Source organism: Geotrypetes seraphini, chromosome 12 (assembly GCF_902459505.1).
Source record: "Geotrypetes seraphini chromosome 12, aGeoSer1.1, whole genome shotgun sequence".
Taxonomy (NCBI): Eukaryota; Metazoa; Chordata; class Amphibia; order Gymnophiona; family Dermophiidae; genus Geotrypetes; species Geotrypetes seraphini.
The window spans coordinates 113,118,692-113,137,154 of NC_047095.1; the positions used below are offsets into that span (position 1 = coordinate 113,118,692).

Sequence of the window (18,463 nt, forward strand, 5' to 3'; positions counted from 1 at the left end):
TGTTTGCCAATTTGAGATTACTAAGATATTGAACCACCCTAAATTTGATCTTTCATCATGTTTGCCCCAGATACCATTTATCACACGGTCAAACTATACCATACACAACCTGCTTAGTGTCACAGTCTGTGTGTGCTCTTAAGAAAAATTCACGAGCACTCCCAGGGACCACAACCCTGTCAGCTGAATGCTTTATGAATTGAAGAACAGGACAATCATGAGGACAGAGAGGGCTGACGATTGTGTTTAAGAAACTGTGATTTTCATGTGCTAGACTGTTGTGCAACTCTCAGTTTGAAGCCTCTCGGACTAGATGATCATGGACTAATGAATTGATGAACTAGCCAAGATCCAGTTTTGGATAAAAGTAATCACAATGACTGTAGTATGTGTGTGAAAGTTGGGAAGTGAGTGTGAGTGATGGGTATTAGGTTCACTGACTAAATTATTTTGATATTAATTTTTTTTTTTTCTTCTCTTGAAAATTTATTGAAAATTTTATCAAAATACAAAAAAAGGAGAGAAACAAACAATCAATATCAATACCATAATCGTGGAACAGTGGGAGATAAGATTAAAATTGAATTGATTCAGATAATACTTGTTTGTATTAAACATTTAATAGCTGGTTTTAAGAATTTGAGTTATCCAATAGGCAACTATTTAATTAACTGAAAAACACCCCAAGCTTAGGCTTTAGGTTAATTCCACTGAATATTTGGGGATAGCAGCCATTGCTGACCAGTTAAATCATTTTGAATTTCAGATCCTAAGTGTCATTGTGTTTTTAATTGTGCCATGTAATTGAATATTTGACTTGCAGATTATAAATGTTCATAAATATATAATTAAAAGGAAAACCGGCTAATCAGGACATTCCTGAAAATATGTCCTTTATTCTTTAGCTTCATCGTTATCTGAGGAATGTGCACTTTAAGAACATGCTGGGTGAAGTGGTGTTTTTTGATGAGAATGGAGACTTTCTCATGGACTACAACATTATTAATCTTATCTTTCTGCCCAAGAAGATACTGCAACATAAAATTGTTGGAAGTTATAAACCTAATGCTCTCCCTGGGGAGGATTTCACAATCAATGAAAAAGAGATAGGGTGGGAAGCTGCTTTTATCCAGGTGAGAGAGATGTAACATTTTGTAATATAAAAAAAACAAACATAAAACAACACCATAAGATCCAATACAGCAGGAATGACAACAGATCACACAGTTTCTATTGATAACTTTTAATTCGTTATCCCCCCTTTTTTTCAAAAGCTGACAGTGCGGGCCGGAATTGAATGGGCATCGGTGCAAAAGCGTATCTATGCCAAAATAACACAAAGCATGTCCACACAAGTGATGTGTCAGCGGCTATAACCACAACTGATAATAAAATATTTATTTTAATGTTGGATCCATTAATTAGGGATATTGTTTTAACTGATGATATTAAAGGGGTAAATATAGGGGCTTACTTTTAAAATTGCTGCATTTGCAGATGATATTCTAGTATATTTAACTAATCCTCATTAGAATATTGTAAAGAATATGGAGATTTTACTGGTTTTAAATTAAATATGGGCAAATCTGAAGCGTTAGCGACCAATGATAAGTTAAATAGAGAATGGGGCCCAGATTTTCCCTTAAAGTGGACAGAAAATTATTTTAAATATCTAGGTATTTATTTGCCAGGGAATCCTTAAAGGTTATATGAGATAAATATTCCAACTTTGCTTAATTATACTAAACTAAAATTACAAAAATGGCAGAATTTACCTTTATCTTTGGGGGGTAGGGTTGCGTTATTTAAAATGATAATTTTTCCAAAATGGCTATATGTTTTCCAGATGATCCCTTTGGTATTAAGTAATGGTGATTGGCAAAAGTTACGAACTTTAATTATAAAATTTTGTTGGGCTGCTAAAAACCCTAAATTGTCTTTTGATTTTTTACTAGGTCCGGGTATAAAAGGAGGTTTAGGGTTTCCAGATATTCGTATTTATAATTGGGCTTGTTTATTACAACATATAAGGGATTGGGTTTTAAAGGATGATTCATTTACCCCTTTGTCATATGAAAAAGCATTTTTTCACCCTTACCATTTATTATTTTTGATTCAAGTGCCAAGTTCAAGATTACCAGATTATTTAAAAGGTAATTCTATTTTGATTCCATTAAGATTGGTATGGAATAAATTATTGAAATTATGAGAATTTCATCAATTTGTTACAGATTTTTTGCCTATTCAAGGAAATAGTGATTTTTCTCCAGGTATGACTAATGTTACTTTTACACATTGGGCAAATAAAGGGGTTAAATTTATTGCTCAGCTTTTAGATGAGTCTGGGAGATTACGTAGATTTCCAGAACTTTCCTTAATTGTTGGAAGTGGTCCAGGGTCATTGTATGGATATATGCAAGTACAACATTATGTGAGTCAAATCATAAGAGGGGGTTTTTCATTGGGTGTACATCAGGGGTGTCAAAGTCCCTCCTCGAGGGCCGTAATCCAGTCGGGTTTTCAGGATTTCCCCAATGAATATGCATTGAAAGCAGTGCATGCACATAGATCTCATGCATATTCATTGGGGAAATCCTGAAAACCCGACTGGATTCCGGCCCTCGAGGACCGACTTTGACACCTGTGGTGTACATGAAAGGATTTAAAATTTTTTAAAATCAATGTAATGATGTTCCTATTTCTGTATCTTTATTACATAAATTGTGGTGGAGCTAGATTCCAAATAGAACATATGAGAATATTATCCAAAAATGACATGATGAATTGGGAATTCAATTATCACTTCAAGATTTCAGTCATGCTATTCATCGTTTGCCTAAAATTATTACAGGATATATTTGGAGAGAATGTACATATAGACAGTGGCGTACCTAGGGTATGTGGCACCCGGGGCCCATCATTTTTTGACATTCCCCCATGTAAAAAAATATTTTTTGTAATAACCATGAAAAATAAATGGTCATAATAGAAACAGGCACTGAAAATTTTCTTTTATTGAACCTCATATATGTAACCATTAATCCAAACATAACATAAATTATGTCTGAATTTACATGACATCAGAAGTACATATGGAGTAGTTGCAGGTAATGCTTGGGACAGTTCTGATTGTGTTAGTTCGGTTTTATGTGTTTTTTGAATAGAAGGGTTTTTATTTCTTTTTTGAAGGTTTTGTAGTTTGTGGTCGAGGTCAATAGGTTGTAGAGTTGGGGGTCGAGTGTTAGGAGGTTGTCGAACAGTTTTTTTTTTTGACGATTTTGGTTGGAGGGTGTGTGAATGGTGCGTGAGTTCTCCTATGTCTGGTTGAGGTGGACTGAATTATTTAGCTGAAAAAATTAGTAACCCCCCCATTCCACACACATTAATTCTCTTCCATTTTTGTTCCCATTTTAAAAAACACTGATAAGTTCCCAGAAAAAAATACATTAAAATAAGAAGTGAAAACAAAGGCCCCTACAGATGAGAACATAACATAAGAATAGCCTAACCGAGTCAGACCAATGGTCCTTCATGCCCAGTAGCCCATTCTCATGGTAACCAATCCAGGTCACTAGTACCTGGTCAAAACCCAAAGAGTAGCAACATTCCATGCCACCGATCCAGGGCAAGCAGACACTTCCCCCATGTCTTAATAACAGACTATGGACTTTTCCTCCAGGAATTTGTCCAAACCTTTCTTAAAATCAGCAATGCTATCTGCTTTTACCATAATTTCTGGCCACTTCATTTTTAAGCTTAGATCTTTCCTTCCAAACAGAGACCTTGCTAGATGTCAAATACAGAAAGAACAAGGTAATTTCACAAGGACTTAGCTGTGCAGGAAATGTGAATCTCCTCATACACCCACCATATAGTGCAAAAATGTGCAAAGGTCTGTTTTTTTCTTTCGATCACTACATAGCCTAATGCCACACAAGCAGCGCTGTTACAAACATATTCTGAAGGTCAATGCTAAGGTTAACAAAGTTTCCTTCCTTGGACCACAAGGAGATACTGACAAACCACTGGAAGAGATACCAAAACTACTACCCAGGCACAACACCCAAAGACCCACTCAATGTGTGAAGCAGTTGAGTGGAGTGGACTAACTGGGGGGTGGAAATGGGCTCGGAGTTTGCTCAGCAGAATTTCCGAGACCACCTCTTCCTCTCAACACATTGACACGCTGCCGCCGCCACCACCACCACCACCACCATTAGGAACACCTCACTGGGTAGGCCAGCAATGCTTATAAACTTTATAAAACACATTATTATATTTTCTTATAAAGCACATATTTTAACTGAACTCTCTGACATCCTCAGCCTTGCCATTCACAAAAATAGAAGGAAGAAAAGTTCTCGTTTCCTGCTGTCTCATGTCCCCGGCCTATATAATATTTTTCTTCTGCAGACCCTTCAAAAGTCTGACCAAATCCTCGTTTCACTTGCATTATAAAGTACTGAGGATGCCATCTCTCTCCAATCCCAGGTCCTAAAGTCTAAGACAGTAGCGCAAACTAGTGCTGCCCGATTCAAGAAAAAAAATTTTTTCGATTCGATTCAGCCTATTGAATTGATTTTTCGATTCAACTTTCCTGCCCAATTGGGTGTTTGTTTTTTCAAACATCCTGGTGGGTTTATATTATAGCTTTTTCACCCCCTTTGGCTTCTCCTAACCACACTGGCACTGTGGTGTAAATAAAATAAAGAAACAAAAAGGACTTTTCCTCTCTGTTAAATCCTAGCTTACGTTTGTGGTCTAACACCAGCTCTGGCAGGATACACATTTCAAATCTGACATATTGTAATCACAAAACAGAAAATAAAATTAGTTTTTCTACCTTTTGTTGTCTGGTTATTTTTCAAATCTTGTTGGTCCAAGGCTCTGGTTGTCTTCTGATAACTTGCTTGCCAGGGTCTCCTTCTTCCTTCTTTCTGCATGCTAACCATCCATCTGCCATCTCTGTCCTCCCCGTTTCCCTTCCCTTCCCAGGAGGTCTGGCATCTATCCTTTTTTCGTCTCCCTCCACAGATCCATCTTTTCTTTTCTTTTTTTTTTTTTATTTTGTTTATCAAATTTGAATACATTATCATTTATACAAATAATAAAGGAAAATAAATTTTACAGAAACAAAAAGACAAATAATATAACCTCCCAAGGGTTCTCTCTATAATTTCCTCTAGTCCACATAATTGAGAGAGAACAATACAGGCGTTAAATAAAAACCAGATATATTTAAACATAATCATGATCAATAAAGATCAAACATTCTGGTGTATGAGTACAAATAAAAACTCCAAATATTAATTATGTGGTGGGAAAAGAAGATGAACTCGTTTCATGACGTTGTAAAAATTGTTCTAACTGTATTGAGTCCCAATAAACATAATCATTTTCCTGAAATTTAATCAGCATTTACAGGGAAACTTTAAATAGAATGTGGCACCCAAAGCTAATACTCTAGATTTCAAAGCTAAAAAAGATTTTCTTCTTAATTGTGTTGCTTAGGCCACATCTGGAAATATTAATACATTGTCTCCACAAAATTTAGTTTGTTTATTTTGAAAATAAGCTTTCATTATTAAGGATTTATCTATCTCTCTCGAACATGTTATTAAGAGTGTAGATCTAGTTTGGATTATATCCTGTGAATCCTCTAAGAAACCAGTTAAATCAAAATCAATCTGTTCCAACTGATCTATACCCGGTTCTATGGAAACTTTTTTCTTCTGAGGAATATAATATAGATTTGTTAGAGGCAAATTTTCTGTGTCAGCCATCCCCAATACTTCCTTAAAATATTTCTTAACCAATATTTCAGGAGATATCAAATGAGTTTTGGGGAAATTGACTAGACGTAGATTTTTTGCTCTCTGCAAGTTCTCCATTTTTTCAAATTTCAAATGAGTGATATGAAAATCCTTAACAGCTGTTGAGGAGACTGCTTGTAAGGTAAGCATTTGTGACTCTGTTATTCTAATTGATTTTTCTATAATCTTTAAGTTTGAATCAACATTCACAAACTTATCAATCACTTCCTGTGAAAATTTTACATTCTGTGTCACCACCGAATTTAATAACCCCTCCATTCGAGTATTAATTAACCACAAATCTTTCAAGGTAACTTCCTGAGGTTCAGCCATGGGTTCTCTAGGAGCCAAAGCCTCATCTTGAAAGGATAAGGCTTTCGGCATCACCCCATAAGATAATAAGGGTGATGTCTGTTGCTCAGAGACTCCCTCTGGCCGAAGAATGGAGCCCGGATTTGGCTCCAAATCGCCAGGAATACCTGGTGGAGGTGGTGGAGTTCTACCTGGAGGACTAAGAGATGCTCCTGAGAGCGAGTTCGCTCCTTGGTTATGACTAAAGGCACTAGATGGAACTAAATGTCTATCTATGGGACCTGACAAAATAGGCGTAGACACTTTTGCTTTCCCTTTTCTTTTTCCCATATTGTAATTAAAAGTACATACGATTCTCCCGTTTCTTCCAGTGTCTCCAAGGGGCTCCCAAGGGGCAAAACATGCCCCTTAGGGCACGCCCCTTTGGCCACGCCCTGCGGCCGCGTGCCGCAGTTGCAGCGTCCCTTTCAACCACGGAGAAAGGACCCGCGTGACGTCAGGCGTCTGTCTCCACAGGTGCCTGCAGGGATTCAGCTGCCTGACCTCCGGCTTCAGATATTATGGAAGCACTGCAGCCCTGGGCAAATATCAATCCAGCAGGTAATTACACCATCAATCCTGTATCTCCCCGGTCTCCTGCAGTCGCGGCGTCCCTTTCAACCACGGAGAAAGGACCCGCGTGACGTCAGGCGTCTGTCTCCACAGGTGCCTGCAGGGATTCAGCTGCCCGACCTCCGGCTTCAGATATTATGGAAGCGCTGCAGCCCTGGGCAAATATCAATCCAGCAGGTAATTACACCATCAATCCTGTGTCTCCCCGGTCTCCTGCAGTCGCGGCGTCCCTTTCAACCACGGAGAAAGGACCCGCGTGACGTCAGGCGTCTGTCTCCACAGGTGCCTGCAGGGATTCAGCTGCCCGACCCCCGGCTTCAGATATTATGGAAGCGCTGCAGCCCTGGGCAAATATCAATCCAGCAGATAAGTACACCATCAATCCTGTGTCTCCCCCCATCTTTTCTTAACTACCCTTTCATCCAGCATCTCTCCCTCCTTCCCCACCACGCCAGGGTCCACCATCTCTCCCTTTCTTTTCCCAACTACCCTCCTATCCAGTATCTCTATCCCCCCTCCACACCATCCCTTGTGCCCAACTTCTCTCCCTTTCTGTTCCTTCCCTCTCTAAAAACCATGGTCCATCATCTCTCTCCCTCTTCTCTATTTTCAGTCTCATTATTTCTTCCCACCCAAAGTCCGGCATATGCGCGTCTCTTTGAACCCCCCATTCCCTCCATGTATTTCTACACCAGGGCCCCCCTCCCTGAAGGCCTGTCCCCCCCTTAAAGGTCTGCATCCCACCCCTGAAGGCCTGCACCCCACCAAAAGGCCTGCACCCCCCTTGAAGGCCTGCCTGCCTGCCTGTCTGATCCCCTTGAAGGCTTATCCCCCCCTTGAAGGCCTGTCCCTCCCTTGAAGGCCTGCCTGTCCCCCCTTGTAGGCCTGTCCCTCCCTTGAAAGCCTGCCTGACTGTTCCCCTCCCTTGAAGGCCTGTCCCCCCTTTGAAGGCCTGCCTGCCTGTCTCCCCTTTGAAGACCTCCCTGTACCCCCCCTTGAAGGCCTGCCTGCCTATCTGTCACCCCCCTCCCCCTTGAAGGCCTGCCTGCCTGCCCGCCCCACCCCAAAGGACCGCTCGCCCCCCTGGCCTCCCTGCACCACCTATGAAGCAGCCCGCAGCAGGATCGCGATATCAGCAATCCCTGCACTGCTTCGGAGCTGCTTCCTCCGCCGTGGTCCTGCCCCTCCTCTGACATCAGAGGAGGGGTGGGACCATGGCGCAGGAAGCAGCGCCGAAGCAGCTCAGGGATCACTGACATCGCGATCCTGCTGTGGGCTGCTTCATAGGTGATGCAGGGAGGCCAGGAGGGCAAGCGGTCCTTTTGAGGTGGGGGGGATTGAACGGTAAGGCCGGGAGCACCCCCTCAGGGCTTGCACCCGGGCTGGACCACTCCCGCCCCCCCTTAGTACACTACTGCATATAGAGTTTTGCATAGTGTATATTTTTCACACGTACAAGCATTTCATGCAGGATTAGTTAATTCTCCTATTTGTATCAAATGTGAGAAAGATTCTAATACTTTATCTCATGCATTTTGGAAATGTCATCTGGTTAAATCGTTCTGGTCTGCCATCCTATTATTTTTAGGGTCATTATAGAATTGTCAATTGGTTGAATCTCCAAAAGGGGTGTTATTCGGTAAAGCAGCAGCTTGTGGGGTTTTTGGACAGGACAGATGTATTCTATTTCAAAAGGCATGTATGATTGGTCATAAGTGCATATTGCAATATTGGTTACAAGAAGTTCCTCCAAGTTATTGGCATTGGAGGAATCAATTCCATCGTTTAATTTTATTTGAGGTTTTGGAGGTTCGTAAATTTCCTAAAAGAACACTTTTATTTTTAAAAATCTGGGACCCTTATATACAAAAATTATTCTCGAAAGCAAGAAGTTTGATTCTTAATACTTTATATTAAATTTAAGTAAATGTTTTTAGTATTTTTATTTATTTTGTATTTCATGTCACCTTGCATTCTAGGGTCGGGAGGGAAATAGGCATGATGTTTTTAATATATGTTAAATTACTTGAAAAGTATTTCTGTTTAATTCATTTACTGTAATATAATAATATTAAAAAATAATCTAAAGTATAAATGAAATAAATAGAATGAAGGGAGATAAGGGTAAGGGAAAAAGGGAAGGGGTTAAAGGGGGATATAGGAAAAAATAGATTAGGTATATAGAAATATATTTTGGAGGAATGATAAAATATGTATGCAAATGTTTTATTATGAATTTAATTGTAATGAATATCTCTTTTATTGTATATTTATTGTATATTTATTTGATTCCTTTCATAAAATGTTATAACAATAAAATAAAACAATTTGTTAGAAGAAATAATATATAAATTAAGACACATATAAAAAGACAATTATAAAAATATTAAACACTCTTTAACATGTACAACATTCTAGAATAAGTGAAAAATTAATAAAAACTAGACTCATATAAAAAGTGCATAAACCAGCCAGTATAAAAAAATATATAAATGTGGAGGGGCATAATCAAAAAAAGCGTCTAAGTCCCCTTTTGGCCTAAGTCCCTAAACATTCAACCCAGAAGCAGTGAAAGTGTCCATAACCAAAACAAACGTCCATGTTTTGATTATGGCCTTCCTCTGCCTAAACACCCAATCTCCACTGCTCTACTAAAAGTACCCCCACAGCACGTCTACACTTTTTATCCATAATGAAACAAAAACACGCCTAGGCCATAAACATCCAACAAGAAGGGCTTTTAGGCGAAGGAGGAGCCAGTCCTTCGCCTAAAAGCTGGATTCTGTAACCGGTGTCTGTCAAAAACAACACCGGTTACAGAATCCCCCCACAACGATCCAGGCAGGAGGGTGCCCAAGCCCTCCTGCCATGTCAAACCGCGACACCCCCTCCCGACAACATCGGGGCAAGAGGGAGCTCAAGCCCTCTTGCCCCGCCGACTCCCCGACATGATCGGGGCAAGAGGGAGCCCAAGCCCTCTTGCCCCGCTGACTCCCCCGACTCCCCAACACGATCGGGGCAAGAGGGAGCTCAAGCCCTCTTGCCCCCCCGACTCCCCGACATGATCGGGGCAAGAGGGAGTCCAAGCCCTCTTGCCCCGCTGACTCCCCGACTCCCCGACACGATCGGGGCAAGAGGGAGCTCAAGCCCTCTTGCCCCCAGACTCTCTGACATGATCGGGGCAAGAGGGGGCTCAAGCCCTCTTGCCCCCTGACTCCCCGACATGATCGGGGCAAGAGGGAGCTCAAGCCCTCTTGCCCCCTGACTCCCCGACATGATCGGGGCAAGAGGGAGCTCAAGCCCTCTTGCCCCGCCGACTCCCCAACTCCCTGACAATATAGGGCCAGGAGGGAGCCCAAGCCCTCCTGGCCCTGGTGACCCCCCTCCCCCCCACTAATTGTTCGGGCCAGGAGGGAGCCCAAGTCCTCCTGGCCAGCCGATCCTGCCCCTCCCGACAACATCGGGCCAGGAGGGAGCCAAAACCCTCCTGGCCATGGCGACCCCCTACCCGCACCCCGTACTACATTACGGGCAGGAGGGATCCCAGGCCCTCCTACCATCGACGCAAACACCCCTCTCCCCAATGTCCGCCCCCCACCAAGAACCTCCGACCGCCCCCCTAGCTGACCCGTGACCCCCCTGGCCGACTCCCACGACACCCCACCCCCTTCCCTGTACTTTTGTTTAGTTGGCCGGACAGATGGGAGCCAAACCCGCCTGTCCAGCAGGCAGCCAACGACGGAATGAGGCCGGATTGGCCCATCCGTCCCAAAGTCCCGCCTACTGGTAGGGCCTAAGGCACCTGGGCCAATCAGAATAGGTAACCCACAGTGTCACCTCTCCCCTTTGCAATCTGTACAAAAGTCTGTTGCACAACTCATCTTCTACCAACCTCGCTACGTTCATGTCGCCCCTCACCTTAAGTTACTTCACTGGCTCCACATACAGTTCAAGATCTTATTGCTGACCTACAAGTGTGTTCATTCTGCTGCCCTGCAATATCTCCTCACTTTTCTCACCTTATTCACCTCCCAGAGAACTCCATTCCTCAAACAAGTCACTCTTAGCTTTACCCTTCTGTTCCACTGCCAATTCTAGACTTCATTCCTTTCATCTAGCTGCCCCCTATGCCTGGAATAAATTACCTGAGTTTGTCCGTCAAGCCCCTTCCCTTCCCTTGTTTAAAAGCAGACTGAAAACCCACCTTTTTGATATAGCTTTAAATCCTTAACCTTACTCCTCTGCCCTCCAACCCAGCCTGCTGATTAATCGTTCCACTTAACTATATCCATGATATCCTGTTTGTCTGTTTTGGCTGTTTAGATTGTAAGCTCTTTTTGAGCAGGGTCTGTTTCTTATTCTTTGTGACTCTGTGCAGTGCTGCGTGCATCTGATAGTGCTCTAGAAATAATAATAATTATTATTAGTAATAGTAGTAGAAAAATAATGTGCATTTTATACACTACAGTCCACTGTCATTTGAAGACAGTTTTTTTTCCTCAATCTTCAGTCATCTCCACAATCCAGATGCAGTCAGAGCTGTTCTCCTGGCTATAGGAAATTACCCACAGAAGGAAAACCAGTCTGCTGCTATGACTGTACTCCCTGTACAGGTAGAGAGATCTCCAATCAAACTGGTGAGTGATGTTTAACACTTGAGATGCTCATGGTGGCAGGTTATTTAGTACAATGTCTGTTCTGTGAAATTCATAAGAACATAATAAAAGCCGTATTGAAAAAAGACCAATAGACCATCCATCCCAGAATTCTGTCTCCAACAGTGGTTGGGCTTGGTTACTTAGAAGAATCCAGTAGATTATTCAGATCCAGAAGTATATAGAGGAGGTACCCAAGCTTAAGTGTACACTAGAGGCCCTACAGCTAATGGATTTTTGGGAGAATAATTATAAAGGTAGAGTACAAACTGGCCTTTTATTGTAGCTTAATTTATCATGAGAGTCACTAACCTATGGAATGTTATTTATGTGATATTTGAATTAAAAAGCCTGTGATCAATTCCACCTGCTGTCCTATTCATAGTAATCAGAAGCATCAAGATGATAAGCTAAGAGATTGGAAGGAAAAATGATGTCATAGGAGGGTAGGAGGGGATTAGGGGCTTTTATTTTTTTTAAATATAACCCCTGGCCTCCTATGGTACCCTATAGATCAGGGGTAGGGAACTCCGGTCTTCGAGAGCCGTATTCCAGTCTGGTTTTCAGGGTTTCCCCAATGAATATGCATTGAAAACAGTGCATACAAATAGATCTCGTGCATATTAATTGAGAAAATCCTGAAAACCCGACTGGAATACGTCTCTCGATGACCGGGGTTCCCTACCCCTGCTTTAGATGGTTATGTACACAGGAGGCAGGCCAGAAGGACACTATCAGGGAAAAAGAAGGTAAAAAGGACAAATAGAAATTCCCCCTTTACCAGTATATTCAGGGACTGGGACACTGATAAGAACATAAGAACATAAGCAGTGCCTCCTCTGGGTCAGACCACAGGTCCATCTACCCCAGCAGTCCGCTCCCGCGGTGGCCCGAACAGGTCACGGCCTGTCTGAGACACCAGAAGGGGCCCCCTTGCCACCTTGATTTCCCATTGAGTTTTATCTTCCCATCGAAGTCCTAACCCTCCGGTCTTGCACATGCACGACCTGGTTGGGTTTCCATACTTATTACCTGGTTAGCTTTCTATACCTGTGTTACATCCCAGCACCTCTCTCAGTATCCCACGATCCCTTTATCCCTCAGGAATCCGTCCAATCCCTGTTTGAATCCCTGTACAGGGATATATGTATAAAGGTAGCCAGCAACTTAGAGCAATTCTCTACCAGATTCCAGTAAACTATTAACCAGAAAAACAAGTTGCTTCTCCCTACTCCAAACTGTGGTTCTCTCTCTCTCTCTCTACACTGTTCTCAGGCTGAAAAATAAAATTCTGCATCTTTAGAAATCTATTTTAGGAGGATTTGGTGAGATATAAGACCAAAGCATAGTATAGTATAACACACTAAGCCTCCTACACTTTTTAGCACAAAGAACATGCACAATTTAGGGGTCCTTTTATCAAGCCACGCTAGTGGAGTTAGCGAGTCGGATATTTCATCATGTGCTAACCCCCGCAGCTGACTAAAAAACTAACATCTGCTCAATGCATTAAACCCCTACCGCAGCTTGATAAAAGGACACCTTAGTGTAACGGTAATGCTATTCTTTTAAAGTAACAAATATCAGCAATTAATCTGCAAAAACACATAACAGGCAATTCAATAACTTTGTACCACCATTTAGGAACCACAATTAAGTTGGTCTATGGTTCGGTTACCATATGGCTCCAGAAAAAAGAGGATGGATTAAGACATCCAGGTTTTACTTCCATTGCTTTCAATAGAAGTAAAACCCAGATGTCTCATTCCATCCTCTTTTCACTGAAGCCATTGGGTAACTCTAGTCTATGGACCACATAAATGTTAGTATGTAGATGTGATATTTAGGCATCAAACATACAATATTCTGAAACCCATGAGCTTAAATGTAATCTCTGTCTATGGCCTATCTATGTTCCATCCCTTTTAAAACCTCTCTGACATTTTTTAAGCTATATGTGAGGGTTTTTATATTATGGACTTATAATCAATAAAATTCTTGCAAACTTTGCAAATTCTTTATGATTTAAAAAAGGGAGGGAAATTAGGTACAAATTTGGACATTTCATTTTTTGCAAGTATTTTACTTCCCCAATGCAAAGATGTCCTCAAGAACACCCCTAAAAGTGAACCCTTTGCGCACTGTTAAGTAATTCTCTGACTTACTTTGGCTAGTGACATGGCCCAACATTGAATTTATTGACATAAAGTCATCCGTGTTCAGCAAAATGCTTAGCACCACCAGCTGAATATTAACTTTCACATCTTTAAAATTTGGAGCAATATTTAACCATTCTTGAAAACTGAAGCCATTTTTCAGATGCTAAGAAAATTCTATTTCTTCTCAGATATGGACGACTGTATAAGATGCCCAGAGGACCAGTGGCCCAATGAAAAAAGGGATGCCTGTGTCCCAAAAATAATAAGCTTCCTTTCCCATGAAGAAACTTTGGGAATCATTTTGACACTTATCAGCATTTTCATTTTCTTCATCACTGCTATCATTCTGGGAATCTTCATTTATTACCAGGCTACTCCTATTGTGAAATCCAACAACAGGAACCTAAGCTACATTCTTCTAGTCTCCCTCATGCTCTGCTTCCTCTGCTCATTGATATTCATAGGCCATCCAGATAAAGTGACTTGTGTACTCCGACAGGCTGCCTTTGGAATAACTTTCTCCATCTCTCTCTCCTCTGTCCTGGCAAAAACAATCACTGTGGTGATGGCTTTCCAGAGCACTAAACCTGGAAGTAAGCTCCGGAAATGGATGGGTTCCAGGATCTCATGCTCTATAGTCCTTTCCTGTTCCCTTCTTCAAGTCTTCCTTTGCCTCATCTGGTTGGGAGCTGCTCCTCCATTCCCACATCTTAACATGGAAGGAGAAGATGGAACAATTCAAATTGAATGCAATGAAGGGTCGGCAATTGCATTTTACTGTGTTTTGGGTTACCTGGGATTTCTGGCTGGTATCAGCTTTATTGTGGCTTTTCTAGCAAGAAATCTGCCTGGCAGTTTCAATGAGGCCAAACACATCACCTTCAGCATGCTGGTATTCTGCAGTGTCTGGGTGTCTTTCATCCCTACATACCTGAGCACCAGGGGCAAGTATATGGTAGCAGTGGAGATATTTGCTATCCTGGCCTCCGGTTTTGGAATACTGGGGTGTATCTTTATTCCCAAGTGCTACATTATTCTATTGAGGCCTGAAAGGAACAATAGGAAGTATATCGCAAAAAAATGAATTGACTTCAACTTCCCGAAAAGTTAAAGGAGAACTAAGGGCTCCTTTTACTAAGCTGTGCTAGCAGTTTTAGCACACGCTTAGCGTACACTACAATGCCACGAGCGCTAGAAGCTATCACCTCCATTAGTTTTTGGCACATAGCGCAGCGTTAGCGCGAGCGGCAATGTAGTGCACGCTAAAAACATTAGCATACCTTAGTTAAAGGAGCCCAAAAATAACAAATTATTGCATTATGTCAGAAATTTATAAATTCTATAGTTTTATTTCAACTTGTACACAGTCTATCCAATATTCAAAGCCAGCTGTATGTTCATCATTCTCAAGGGCTGAAGAAGAGTAGGATGAAAAACTAAGTTGATTTTGGCAATATTCAGTCGCAATCCTAATAGATTATTCCTTGTAATTTAAAAGTATAGTGCCACCACTGTGACTGAAGAATATGAAACATATAGAGTATAGAGAATAAATTAAATACTGTCACCAGCATTTGGGCTGAATATCTCCCTTCCTCTGAGGATCTGATATTTATTCTTTTAACTTTAAAGTTAAGGGGAAGTGCCATATGGTTCATTTGTTTGTGGGTACCTTCTCTTGACTATATAAAATAGAATATCAGCACATAATCTTTGATTGAATATGATACTAGAATTTACTTTCTTTTGTAGAATAGGCACCACATACAATAGGCAGCTTTCAGATGCCTAAAATTAAGCACCATAGTAACAGATGTTTAAAAGTACAGAATAGTAATGAAAATTGTCATGTTCATAAAAAAATACAGCATTGTTTGTTTCTGGGTAATATGTTCTTTCTTAATTGCCTATGACACAAAAGTATAGGAAATGGTTATCATTTCCCTCACACTTTGCTTTTGTGACCAGGACTTTGATATTCTTAAAATTTGCCTTTCTTATAGAACATTCCAGATTGATTCCAAGCTAAGCAAACTTAGGGGCCCTTTTACTATGGAGTGGTAGGGTACTGATACATGGCAAACAATACCACAGACACATTGCACTTTCTTCTGATGGGAAAAAAAATCTTGGTTTCACTAAGTCCAGAGCCAAACTTTTGAGGTCTAGATTAAGCATTGGCACTTGATTTGAAGTGTGCAAAAAACAGATCAGAGGAAGTGTCAACAAGTTTTTTTTCACCTTCACCCACCTGCTTCTGACAAAATATGACCAGTCTGTTTAATGCAATTGGACTCACCTGTAACCCAAAAGAGTAGCATCTCTTCATTTACAGATCATCCAGGAGCATCAAAAATCATGCTGCACCATAATAGAAACATGTGCTCATCTCTTCCATTGGATCACTCAGTGTACATCTCTTCCATTGGATCACTCAGTGTACCTCAAAGAGGATTACAAAAACATCTGGACCTTACTAGGTGCCTTGAAGTATGATGAGTATGGTTGGGAAGTCATCAGAGACTTCAGAATAGGGGGAGATGTTTTTCCAGTTTTTTTGTGGCTTTGGATAAACTTAGTTGAGCTTTAAGGGATAGAAGGTGTGGTCGCAGCTTTGGGCATGGCAGAAAATGGAGTATTGGCCCAGTTGGAGTTGTGAGATTAGCCATTAATAGTAAATAAATGTAACACTCATAGAAAGAAACATAGAAAATGACAGCAGAAAAGGGCCATAGTGAGAGGAAGCATAGTCTGTCGTGTTGGGGGGATGTTATAGAGTTTAAAAACATAATGGGAGCTAATTTCAACACTGAAGAGCACCCGGGGGTGAAATATACATTGGGCATTTGTAGATTTTGGACATGAATTGTACTGTAACTCAAGATAATATTATTATAAATAATAAAGCTATAGCCAAATATTTATACCTGTAAATTGAGTTGTGTAAGCATATGGAGCATTAGCTGGTCCTACCTTCAGCTCTAGATCTTTGCAGTGGCATACCTAGCATATGTGAAACCCGGGGCCCATCATTTTTTGACACCCCCCAATCTATATCAAAAATATGATTTTTAGTAACAATCCACATATCACAAAACAAGAGTGTACCTAGGAAAAGGCAGCATCTTAAACACTGCAGTGAGCACTAGAACACCAACACATACATTGTAAAACTAAACAAGCCAGATCCCGCACAGTCAATTGATCCTGCAGTCAATGCCAACTGAAAACTATGTCCTTTTCATACACACAGAAAAGAGATGCAACCTCGCCCAATATGGAATAATCATAAACTAAAAATAGAAATATATAGACAAAAGTTAAGCTGAACCGCCAAGAAACCAGACTCTGCATACAATGCAACACCACAACACCACAAAAACAGTGACACATGTCCCCTAATACTGTGCAAAATATAAAGAAAGTAGATGTAAATTTTAAAAAACTGATACTTAACAATCACCACTTTACAAATTAACAAATAAAAATAAAACAAATAATGAGAATAAGAAAATACCATTTTATTGGACTAATCCATTTTTCAATTAGCTTTCAGAGGCCAAATCTTTCTTCAGAACAGTACAGTATACTGCTCTTATGCTATTCTGTCTTGAAGAAAGGGGTGTAGTCCAAAAAATTACCTTATTTCCATTTCCTATTTATAAAATTTTATCAATACAGTTACAATACTACTTGATTCTAAGTAAAGCAACAAAAAAATCTTTCTAACTTTAGTCATGTCTGCTTTAATTGTCTTCTCTTTGCTCTCTTCTTTCTATACAGTGCTTGTCCTCTCTCCCTTTCATGCAACATCTGCCCTCTCTTTGCCCCTTTCACCCAGCTTCTGCCCTCTCTCTACCTCTTCCATCTCCTGCCCACACTCTCTCTGCCCCTTCCATCTACTGTCCACCCTCTCTCTCTTCCATATGGCATCTTCCCTCTTTCTATGTCCCTTCAATAAACTGTATATCCGGGGTCCCTTCTCTCATTTGCACATGATTCATTTCAGCTTCTCCCCCTCTCCATTTTTCTGTCTCCACCCCCTATGCTATGGCATCTTTCTTTCTCATCTCCTTTCCTTCTTTCCTTCCCACTCCACACCATGGTGTCGTATCTCTATCTATCTCCTTCCCTTCCCTCCCCATGCCATGGAATTTCTTCCTCCCTCTCCATGGTCTAGTTTCTCCTTTCCTTTCCATCTTTCCCATGGACTTGGCATCTCTGGTTCCTCTCCCTTGTCTGCCTTCTCCCTTCTTCCCTCTCTCTCCCCAATTGGGTGCAGCAGCAGCATTTCTCTCACCCCTTCCCTGTTCAGCAGTAGCATTTCTCCCTCTTCCCTGTGCAGCAGCAGCATTTCTCTCCCCTTGCCTGTGCATCATTTCTTCCCCCCTTCCCTGTGCAGAAGCAACATCTCTTCCCTGCCCAGCATGTCTGCCAGTTCCCCTGCTCAAAGCAGTGGGCGTCTACACCTCACATGATCCGAGGCTGCGTTGGAAGCCTTCTCTCTGACATCGTGACGTCAGAGGGAACGCTTCCGATGTAGCCACGGATTGCGTGAGGAGCTGACACCCACGGCTTTGAACCGGCCAATAGTGAAACAACCACTAGAGGGAGCAAAAGCTGGGACAGACACCACTGTTTACAGAACGGATGCCCACACTTTTTGGGCTTGCTAGCTACTTTTAAAATGACCAAGTCAAAATGATCTACAAACAATAAAATTAAAAAAAACACAAAACACACTGTACGCAGAGAAAATGTTTATTATCATTTATATTCGGGTTTTTTTTCAAAGAGGTCAAGGCAGATGACTTTATGCAATGTCACTTCAGTAACAACTATACAAAAATGGACAAATACCCCCACCCTTTTTACTAAACCACGATAGTGGTTTTTAGTTCAGGGAGCTGTG

The 18,463-nt window shown here is 41.2% G+C and overlaps 1 protein-coding gene across 1 annotated transcript in view; it reads left to right on the top strand.

Moving 5' to 3' along the window:
• LOC117346309 (vomeronasal type-2 receptor 26-like) overlaps positions 1–14,635 on the top strand; it is a 37,565-nt gene extending 22,930 nt beyond the window's left edge. Inside the window, exons 4-7 of the mRNA XM_033915709.1 lie at positions 906–1,133; positions 6,007–6,123; positions 11,248–11,374; positions 13,740–14,635. Of these exons, the coding sequence (XP_033771600.1) occupies positions 906–1,133; positions 6,007–6,123; positions 11,248–11,374; positions 13,740–14,635 (1,368 nt within the window). The remainder of the gene's footprint in view (positions 1–905; positions 1,134–6,006; positions 6,124–11,247; positions 11,375–13,739) is intronic.
• Positions 14,636–18,463: the final 3,828 nt, after the last annotated feature.